This window comes from Microcebus murinus, chromosome 4 (genome assembly GCF_040939455.1).
Source record: "Microcebus murinus isolate Inina chromosome 4, M.murinus_Inina_mat1.0, whole genome shotgun sequence".
Classification (NCBI taxonomy): domain Eukaryota; kingdom Metazoa; phylum Chordata; class Mammalia; order Primates; family Cheirogaleidae; genus Microcebus; species Microcebus murinus.
In genome coordinates, this window is record NC_134107.1 from 18,998,412 (window position 1) to 19,009,863 (window position 11,452).

At 38.6% G+C, this 11,452-nt stretch overlaps 2 protein-coding genes across 2 annotated transcripts; one reads left to right on the forward strand and one right to left on the reverse strand.

Annotated features, from left to right (window-relative positions):
- The first annotated feature begins 730 nt into the window (after positions 1-730).
- On the forward strand, positions 731-1,663 carry LOC105884144 (olfactory receptor 4C16-like). Its single transcript, XM_012787862.1, has one exon. It carries the CDS (start codon positions 731-733, stop codon positions 1,661-1,663), a length of 933 nt encoding a protein of 310 aa, XP_012643316.1.
- A 5,584-nt stretch (positions 1,664-7,247) lies between these two features.
- On the reverse strand, positions 7,248-8,198 carry OR4S2 (olfactory receptor family 4 subfamily S member 2). The gene has a single exon (XM_012787861.3). The coding sequence runs from the start codon at positions 8,181-8,183 to the stop codon at positions 7,248-7,250; it is 936 nt and encodes a 311-aa protein (XP_012643315.1). The 5' UTR covers positions 8,184-8,198.
- Positions 8,199-11,452: the final 3,254 nt, after the last annotated feature.

Genomic DNA, 11,452 nt, shown 5'->3' on the forward strand with positions numbered 1-11,452 from the left:
CAGAGCTGCAGGATGTGGACGGGTACGTATTCCAGGAGAGCTCGATCAGCCCCAGCACCAGCCACCTGAGCAGGTGTCTGAGCCAGCATGCAGGTGTGGCCCACAGGAGGTAAGGCAGTGTGTGGAAATACCAGAGGTAGAATTGGTAGTGAAGGGAGTGGCTGAAGCAGATGCCAAAGAAGTTGGAGGTGAAAAGAATAGAAATGATCTGGTTGGATGTAAGAGGGTGGGGTGGAGCTTTCCCTTTGGAGGGATCCTTCCCCAATGACAGGATACTTTATATAATCTAAATAAAGGGGCAGGGCAGTCAAATGTTACCTAAATGTTTAGTGATACACCATGCAAACCATGGGCCCCAACACGATTGAAAATGAAAAAAAAAAAATGAAGTTAATATTGGAATAGACCCATTCATGTTAACATTACATATATTGAATTGGCAAAATTAATCAGAATAATGATAAAGCTACGAAGGGATTGTGTTTGAAGAATGCTATAGGGAAGTATCATATTTACAAGTGTATCTGAGTCTCATAATAACTTTATGAGGTGGTCATTAAAATTCAGAAACCACAAACAGAATGTCCCGCATGAGGAACATTTACTTTTGCTGAAAATATTCCATAAGAGCACATAGCACACTATAAATTAATTCTTTTTTTTTTTTTTTTTTTTTTTTTTTTGCAGATAAACCATTCCACACTTGTCTCTTCTCACCATTCATGAAACCATGCAACTGAGTAATAATGTGACTGAATTCATTCTGATTGGGTTGACACAGGATCCTTTTTGGAAGAAAATAGTGTTTGTCACATTCTTCCTTTTATATTTGGGGACATTGTTGGGTAACTTGGTGATTATAACTACCATCAAAAGCAGCCGGACACTTCAGAGCCCAATGTACTTCTTCCTTTTCTACTTATCCTTATCTGATGCCTGCTTGTCTACTTCCACAGCACCTCGAATGATTGTAGATGCCCTCTTAAAGAAGGCCATTATTTCTTTCAGTGAGTGTATTATCCAAGTCTTTACAACCCATTTCTTTGGCTGCCTGGAGATCTTCATCCTCATCCTCATGGCTGTTGACCGCTATGTGGCCATCTGTAAGCCCCTGCACTACACGACCATCATGAGCCCCCGGGTCTGTGGTGTGTTGGTGGTCGTTGCCTGGGTGGGGTCCTGTGTACATTCTTTAGCTCAGATTTTTCTTGCCCTGAGTTTGCCATTCTGTGGTCCCAATGTCATTGATCACTATTTTTGTGACTTGCAGCCCTTGTTGAAACTCGCCTGTGCAGACACCTACGTGACCAACCTACTCTTGGTTTCCAATAGTGGGGCCATTTGTACAGTGAGTTTTGTCTTGCTGATGTTCTCCTATGTTTTCATCTTGCGTTCTCTGAGAAACCACAGTGCCGAAGGGAGGAAGAAAGCCCTCTCCACCTGCATCTCCCACATCATCGTGGTCGTCTTGTTCTTTGGACCTTGTATATTTATATACACACGCCCTGCAACCACCTTCCCCATGGATAAGATGATAGCTGTGTTTTATACTCTTGGAACACCTTTGCTCAACCCTGTCATTTATACATTGAGGAATGCAGAAGTGAAAAATGCCATGAGGAAGTTATGGAGCAAGAAATTGATCTCAGATGACAAAAGATGAATGAAGGTTTCAAATCCTTCTTCATAGTTTGGAGTAACCTAGATAGATGATGTGAACAGAGGTTATTATCTTCTTTTTGTTGATTTAATATATTTCTGTCTTAGGACATGAGTGTTAGCTCCTTTAGGAAAACAGACTATGTGTGAACACAAACGCTGACTAATGCTGAGCCTTTTCCATGCAGAGGAAGAGACAGGTTGAGGTACAAAGAGACACGTAAAGCCCATCGCCTTCACCGTGTTCACAGCTGTGTCTCTGGCTCTCTTACCTGCCTCCTATCACTTGTGGTTTCAGTTTCTTGTTTTATATGCACTTCTCCATGTTGACTTCTGGAATTCCTTGCTAGCAGTTACTCATCTATATGCCTAGTGTTTATATCGACAGCCTGACAGATTTTTTTTTTTCGCGCAGTTTCCTTTATTAGACACCTTGGAAGCATCATATCGGATGATCAATCTAGTTGTTCTTCCTGACCCAACAGAGAATACCAGTTATAAGCATCATGTAATAAGGGGCCATACATATAATCTAGGTAATCTCCCTTTCAGTTGTTGGGGTTATACACTGAAATCTTACCATACGTTTACCTGCATTATTCTAGAATAGTGATAGAGCACAGAGAGAAAATTCACCCTTCTGAAAGACTTTGTGATCTTAGGTAGGATCTCACTGTTGAGGTTGTAGTAATTTACTCTTTTTATAAAATATACCTTTTGCTCCTAATTTCATCTCTTTTAATTTTGGGACGATATTAAGTTTTCTCTTGAATCATAGTAATTATAGTAATTTGTTTATGATGAGTGTTACTATGTTTGTAACATAGATAGTTCAAATTAAGGTAGAGACATTTATGTGGCTATAAATAAAGAGTGCAGTGAGTTGAGGGTAGGGAATTTGAATGTATTAACAGATTGAAAAAATAATGTAATAACCAAGAGGAACAATTTTAGGCTTAAAAAAGAAATAGTTGCATCACAGATATAACTTATAGTGAATTTTCAACATAATCTTGAAGGGAGTAACTTGAACAAAACAGATGGAAATATTTGGATGGAAAGCATATTTCAGCAATGGAAATGGCTATCGCATTTTATATTTACTTGCCTGGCTCCTGCTAAAACCAGATATATTATGATGCATAATGATGGGATCTCAATCATAGATCCTTTATTTGAGTACTTTACATCTAGTATAATAACAGAAATTTTCTGGTAATAGCTCACTTCTTGATCCTCATAGATAGAGAAGACACAATCAGTTCACATTTACACAGCAGGTACAGAAAGTACTGACTCAGGAAAACCAAAGGACTTTCCACCTCGGCTACCCATTATGAACTGCCTGTGATAGGATTCAACACATCTTGCATTTGGAGGGTGCAGCAGCCTGAATTGGTAAGAGTTGGCTCTGAGCCAGGTCAGAGTAATTCATGAACAAATGGCTGATTCTGATTCTCATATCACTCAGCACTGTTAAATCCACGCCTTTCCCTCAACTCACAAGAATGACTTCCTTAGGAGTACTCTATGATCAACTGACACAGAAGGAAAGGATTTTGGTCTGGTTTTCAAAGAAGGCACCAAAACACACTGGTATCAATATGAAAGGAACAGCTGCCCATCATGGCCTGATTCAAAGGTGGTCTCAAAGTTAAGTAATATAGGGAATTTATGCTAGTGGACGAATTCCTGAATAATGCTCTTGTTTTCCACTTTATATAGGGGAAAAGGTGTCCTGAATTATGAACATACATTGACTCAAAGGCAGTGATTAATTTATGGGTTGTTGATCACGTGTCTGGAAGGTAAAAAACCTGGACAAAGTTGCCTGGAAAGAGATATGTGAATGGATCTATTAAAGTGGGTACTAACTAGCAAGCATCTACAAGAGAGTAGGCTTTACATTTTCAGCTGATCAGCATGAGCTATGTTCTGATATGAGTTAGCCTAAGACATTTCAGTAATGACACAGTAGGCACATGAACAGTGTCTATAGTGGTGAGGATATAAGCTATGCATGGGCTCCGTGATGTGGTCTCCTTATCTGCCTCTGGAACTTTTTTTTTTTTGAGACAGAGTCTCACTCTGTTGCCCAGGCTAGAGTGAGTGCCATGGCGTCAGCCTAGCTCACAGCAACCTCAAACTCCTGGGATCAAGCAATCCTGCTGCCTCAGCCCCCCGAGTAGCTGGGACTACAGGCATGTGCCACCATGCCTGGCTAATTTTTTCTATATATATTAGTTAGCCGATTAATTTCTTTCTATTTATAGTAGAGACAAGATCTCGCTCTTGCTCAGGCTGGTTTTGAACTCCTGATCTTGAGCAATCCACCTTCCTCGGCCTCCCAGAGTGCTGGGATTACAGGCGTGAGCCACCACGCCAGGACTGCCTCTGGAACTTCTGAATGTCTAACCTGCTAATAGGAGATTCTTTGTCTGCAACCTCAATATGACATCAGTCCCTGGGAGAACAGTCATCCACCTGACACCAGGTTAATCAAATCAGACCTCTTCTACCATGAAGGTAGCAGCAAGTCATTCTTAGGAGAAATGATATGCACTTTAGGTATAGTTTGTCATCCATCTCCACAGTGCCTGCACCAACATTTGGTGGTTTGCAGACTGACTAAAACATTGACATGATATCCCTTAAACATTTCCAAGGACATTGTACATATTGATGAGCAAAGATGATGTGGAAATATTCTCATGATCTCAGAACTGAGAATTAATTGTACCTAGTAAATTACCACCCACAAGTATCCATCTGATAGAATAGGGGAAAGGCCTGTTAATAGCCCAGTTAAGGGTTAGGTAGCAGTCAGATCTGTGAGGAGCTGGGATGCTGCACTTCAGATTCAGTACATGCCTTGTACACTGAACCAATGCCTGATATACGATGTGAGGTCCTCACTTGCCTGACATACATCATGTGACACCTAAGGGGGAAAGTAGAATGTTCCTCCTTGTTAACCCTCCTGGGTACTCATTTGTAGGGTCTGCAGTTTCACCAGGATGGAGTTTCTTGTTTGGGGGAGAGAAAAATAACCTGCCAGGCACACAGTAGGAACCGCAATTCTGTGCTCCTTATACAAGTGAACCAGCAGGCAGAAAAAAAGTTATTCTTCTGGCTGGGGTATTTGATTCTGATTATTGTGAGTAGCTAGGCTGCTACCATAGGTTAGGACAGAAATGACAATATCCAGACCACAGAGAATTAGTGGAATATGCCTTAGCACTTTCACACCGAATCATAGCTGTAACTGGACAATTGCTGCAAACATAGCCCAATAAGAACAAGGCAACCAGAACCAAACTCTCATGAAATTTTCACTCACTCCACAAGACAAACAGCCCAAAGTGACTAAAGTGCTGGTCAAGGGTGAGAGAAATCTAGAATGGGCAGTTGAAGAGAGAGATGTTTTATACCAGTTCCAGTTCTGGGAATTGCTGGAACAGTAAGGAACAATGTACCTTAGTTCTATGTCCTTTGTTAGGTCTAGTTGGGAAAACATGACTGGCCACAACCCGAGGGGCTTCTGAGTTACTGCTTCCCAGACCTTGGCCACGTGCTCAATTTCAAACCCTGGATGCTACCACCTTTATTTTGTCTTCTCACACTGCCAGTAACTTTGGCCTTCCCTAGCAGAGGACTATTTTCTGGCAGGGTCTCCTGTGTATCTGCGGTGGTGAAGGCATCCACGTCCAGTTTGACTAGACCATCAGATTTAATTTGTAAGTGCTGCTGTGGAAAGACAGTCAGGGTGCATTCCATATAGAGGAGCAAATTATGTCACCATGTTTATGCTAGTTCTTTCTGTGAATTTAAGCACATTATAAATTAGAAAGTTTAAGTGGATAGAGGCATAAGATTATTTTTTAATGGAAGAAATTATGAGAAACTGCTAACAACGAATATCTTCTTAAGAAAGAATGAGAAAGAAGTGATTACTTTTTATTTTCTACATTATTATATTGTTTGAATTTTTCAAACGTGCATTTTTAATGTTTTCATGTAAATATGTCATTTATATGGTGATATTATGCAACTTTTGGTTTTCTTCTTTTTATGTTATTGTATTATGACAACAAACTAACAAATGTATGTTTTAAAAAAATAGAATTTCTGTTAAGCATCATGAACTATCCATAAAAGTATATTTTCTCTGCCATCTGAATTGTTACTAAGAGTAAAATAGAAAATTATAAGTCAATCTACAAAGACAAAATGAACCAGATAGGAAATACCAGTTGGTGAAAGACTTTCACACATTTTTAGAAACATAAAGAAAAAATATTAGGCAACTGACTTATCAGGGTTGAAGAAGTTACAGCCATCTGAAGAGGAATAGAGAAAACCAGCAAGCTAATTCATCTACAAAACTCTGAGATGCTAAAAGTTTTGTGAAATATACATTGAATTACATGACGATTACTTTATTTTCCAAGGCTGTTTTCCACACAGGTGACATCTCCTCTACATTATTCTGCAAAAGATTGGAGGTTTATTCTTTTGAAAAATTAAGCTAAGGAATTTCTGATATTAATGTAGAGGATAGTGATGAAACGTGCAGCAGCTCTGTAAGGACAAGTGAAAATCCACATAGTGAACTATGAGTCCCTTTCCTCTTGCTGCTCCCTGGATGTCAGCAGTCAGCACACATTGTGACCTCTTGAGTTCCCACTGCTACACGCATAGCCTAAGTAGGAGGGTAAATTAATTTTTTAGGAGAATCTATATAACTAATAATACTGCCTGATATCCCACAAATTAAGCTCCAAAATGTACAAACACTGCCCACATTGTGACATTCTAAATGACTTTTTTAGAAAATCCCTCAGCCTTAAATCTAAGTACAGAGTTTCTGCTTTTAAATAGGATGACAGGATTAACTAATGGGAAGGCAGGTTAATATCAATAGAAACCTGTCTTCAGGCCAGGCTTGGTGGCTCACTCACACCTGTAATCCTAGCACTCTGGGAGGCTGAGATGGGAGGATTGTTTAAGTTCATGAGTTCAAGACTAGCCTGAGCAAGAGTGAGACCCCATTTCTAACAAAAAGAAAGAAAAAATACAAAAAGCACGCCTATAGTCCCAGCTACCCGGGAGGCTGAAGCAGAAGGATTGCTTGGAGCCCAGGAGTTGGCAGTTGCTGTGAGCTAGGCTGACGCCACTGCGCTCTAGCCAGAGGGACAGAGTGAGACTCTGTCTCAATAATAACAATAAAAACAACAAAAACAAAAAACAAGGCAACTGAACACCCTTCCTCACAAGTCAGCACTCCTTATTAAAAAATAAATAAATAAAAAGAAACCTGTTTTCAAATGAAAACAAAGAGGGATTGCTAGTCTGTGCATTTTAGATTTTGATTTTAAGATATTTCTGTTGTAGATGTTTCAGGAAACTATCTGATTATGAACTATTATAAAAATATAATAATGATGAGAAATAATACCTTTGGAACATAGTATGCTTTCACTTTTCCACGCCCAAGTCCTGTGAGGTTATAACTGTCTACATAAGGCAGGTGAGTCAACCAAGGCTGAGAATATTTAAGGTCATCCAGCTAAAATTACCACTTCCAATTACGTCCTCTTAGCCCCCAAGAAAACATTTCTCCCCCACAGTTTCTTCATTGCATTCTTCACTTCTGCATTTCTCAGTGTATAAATCAGAGGATTTAACATGGGGGTGATAATGGTGTAAAATACAGCCACCATCTTATCCTCTGAAAAGGTAGTGTCAGGGCGCATGTACATAAAAGTACAGGGGCCGAAAAAGATGATGACCACAGCAATGTGGGAGCCACAGGTGGAGAGAGCTTTGCGTCTGCCTTCTGCTGAATGCTTTCTCAGGGACACCAGGATGATGGTGTATGAGATTAGCAAGATAACAAAGCTCCCCAGAGCAATGGTACCACTGTTGGCAGTCACAACAGCACCGACAATGTATGTGTCTGTACAGGCAAGTTTCAGCACAGGGTGGACGTCACAAAAGTAGTGATCTATCTCATTGGGTCCACAAAAGGGTAGTTGGACTACCAGAGCCACTTGGATAATGGAGTGTAAGAAGCCACCTACCCATGTCCCCAGCAACATTTTATTACATCTCCCCCGGTCCATGATGGTCATATAATGCAAGGGTTTACATATAGCCACGTAACGGTCATAGGCCATTACGGTAAGGATGAAGATCTCAGTGCAACCAAAGAAATGTACCCCAAAGAGTTGCAACATGCACCCCACATAGGATATAGTTTTGTTCTTTGCTAACAGGTCAGCGATCATCTTGGGTGCCGTGACGGAAGAGTAGCAAATGTCCACAAAAGACAAGTAGTTGAGGAAGAAATACATAGGAGACTTGAACAGGTTGCCCAGGCACACTGTCAGCATGATGAGGAGATTTCCCAGAAGAATAATTGTGTAGAAGAAAGAAAACACCACCAAACAAACTTCTTCAACCTCTGGGCTCTGGGAAAGGCCCCAGAAAATGAATTCAGTGACATTGTTTATTTTTTCCATGGAATGAGTCCACAAGGCCAACTTCCCAGGAGGCAATTAAATTACCTGCAAGAAACATAAAAAGGACATACAGCCCTTATTTTTAACTCAGAAACAATGGATAACCATAGCAGTTGAAAATGGAAAAATGGGTACATACTGCTGATTGGCATGCACTCTTAAAAAAACAAGTGCATACCTTCTTGTCATGTTATTATGCCTCAATGTAATATCTCATTCATTCACTTTAGATGAGGAAGCAAAGTCCAGAGAGATAAAGGAAATCCTTTCAATCTCGCATTTTGCCAAATGTCTCTCCTCTGTCATCTTTTATCAAGGTTTATTCATCTGTTTCTAAAATTTACTTAGTTCTTAATTTATATAAGGTACTCAGTTTTGAAACAATTTCTGTATTTTTGGATATGGTAACATTTATGTATCTGAAAATGTTTGCTTTATTTCTGATCCATAAGTGAAGATATATGCCCATATTTGCCTGTCTAAACATTATCATGGTCACTTATCACTCATGAGCACTGGGTAACCTCTGCAAGTTCTCTTTGTTTTCAGACTGGATCTTTGTGCATGCGAATCTATCCCCCGCCCCATTAGAGCTCAAGCTCTCATAGTCTATGTGTGGTGTGATGTGGTAGACAGAGGAATAAAATTACACAGACTTATTCTAACATGATACTGCTGTAACCCCAGGTAAATCATTCAACTTCACAGAACTTGTCTTATCCCATTTGTGAGATGACAGAGTTTCAACTTCACTATCACCTGTCATATTATTAGCTATTTCTACCATGAAAGTAAATCAATTCTGTCAGTATGAAGTAGCCATAAAACCCTGATAGGGAGGCAGAGATAAGAGAAGACACAGCAATAAAAGGAACTCTAGATACAAAGCAAGACCTGTTTGATTTGAAAGGAAGGTAAGTGTAATTTATCCATGCACAAACTCAGAGTACTGTAGGATTCCCCAGGATTTGTTTTCCCTTGGTATTTTAGACATTGTCTGTTAACTGAAATAGAGAAAAAGAATTCAAATACAGGAAAGACTATAGCCTTTAATGCCAACAGTCCTTCATGCACTTTCCTTTTTTAAATTTCAGAATATTATGGGGGTACAAACGTTTTGGTTACGTATAATGCCTTTGCATCACCAAAGCCAGCGACATAGACCTTTCTAATCGTTAACATTTCATCCTAGCTATAATTCATTCTCCCAGTTGGATGAATTAGCTTTTTCTGGAATAGATCATCATTGAATGATAATGTGAATGGGTTTAGGCAAAGGACAATATTTATTTAAATGGGTAAATATTCAGTGGGGAAATGTCAGGCACTCCAGTGGGGTCATTGGTATGTTTGAATGGAAAAGGGTATGAGGAATAGTTTTGATTAAAGGAGCTTTCAGTAATCTTCCTTAAATTAAGCCATAGATGTAAGTTATTTCTCAATTTATACATTGTCCACCAGAGACCACCTCCCTTCACTATCCATCCCGTTTGGTGCTCACAACTCCTATGGAACTCTGTGCTCTCAGCTATCCCTGTGCCCTAACGTTGTGTATGGCACTTCCAGCTTTGGGAAAAGTACAGGGCTGTGTTTCCTCAGCTCCGTATATTACAGTTGGTAGAGTAGTCATTACAGTTGTGCCTTCTTTTGTGCATTACGACATAATAATAATAATACTAATAATGATAATAATGTAATTTAGATACAGACTCAAGCATATCCTCTGAATTTACATACTCATTGTACTGTGGTTTTCCTGATAATTAAAAAAAAAATACTATTCTCTCCTAAGAGAGTCCTTCAATTTAAGGGAGCTCAAACCATAGCAGTTTCTGGCAACTGTTATTTATGTTCTTTGGCTTTCATCTAGAAGAAACTGGGCATTTACGTGCAAACACGGGGATTATTCCCCTGCTGTGAATATTGCAAGGTGCTAGAGGAAACCTCATCTCTCCTTCAACCAAGATCCATATCAAGTATTCCTTTTTCCCCTTTCTGAGCACTTCAAATGTGATAATGACTCGCTTTCCTTTAATATGATTAACATTTCCTTATTCATATCCATGCTACCCTATCTCATAGTTCTGTATGGATACATGTTATTATCTAATCATCATCTTAATAATGCAATTCCCTTTTTATTTCAAAGATCAATCTTTTGTAATTATATTATGCAATTTCATTGACATCCTTTCCTTAATACATTCTGTATTAGTTTCAGGAAAAAATAAATCTCACCAGTATATTCCAAAGCTTGAATTTGCTTTATGTTCCTGTTTCTTCTTAAATTAATTTAGGTTCAGCTGTCCAAAGTAAAGTATGATTGAGGCTGAGAAATTGTTTTTCTGAATAATTAGTACCAGATAATTCCTGATATCATAAACTCAAAGTAGGGTGGAAATTAGTCTTCGTTGTTTCTGCTTCTCTCATCTAATGAAATCTGCCATTGCACAGTATCTTTGGCAATAAATGCTCTTTTCTCCACTTCTTTTGGGTCTATTTAAATAGAATGAGGCAAAATGATAATGACCTTGGGGAAAGCTTTTTCCCCAAAGTCTTCCTCTATAGTCAAAACCAAATTGCAGATCTACCAATGAAGTTTAATTCCCAGCATCTCTTCAATTTTTAAAAATTAAATAAAAAAAAAAAACATTGCTAAATATGAAAAACAATCAAATTTCACATTTTGGACCATAACCCTAATCCACAGCAATTCTGCAAACAGAAGTAATAGCTTTATTATTGTAAACTTTGTTCTATGAATTATTATGCTTTGATATATACATTAAATTGCATATATTTGATATAACATATATTAAAACATCTGTTTTATATTATTTATTGAATTTTAATTATCTTATTTCTTTGAAAGGCTTATTTGAGTGGAAAATAGTGGATTCAATTGTGCTATAGGGGTTCATTGGTTTTCTTCTCAATTGATTCTATGCTGATTTCTGGAGAAAAAGGTAGGATGAGGTTCATTTCTGGCCTATGCTTGGGACAAGTTGTGATGTTGGTTTGAATGCATACTTTTTGACTGTACACAATTAATGTTGAATCTTGACCACTAATGACAGCTTTTTCCTTTCCTATTCCTATTATTTTCTTTTTCCTCATTCTTGCCTTGTTTACCTTCTTTTTCTTTTTCTTTTGTTTATTGTAGTGTATTTCATCTGGATGTCAATGTTACAGGTTAACATTTCCTCACCACCTTCCTTTTTCATACAGCATATAAAATGTCAAAGAGATCTTGCTCATATGGGCACTAT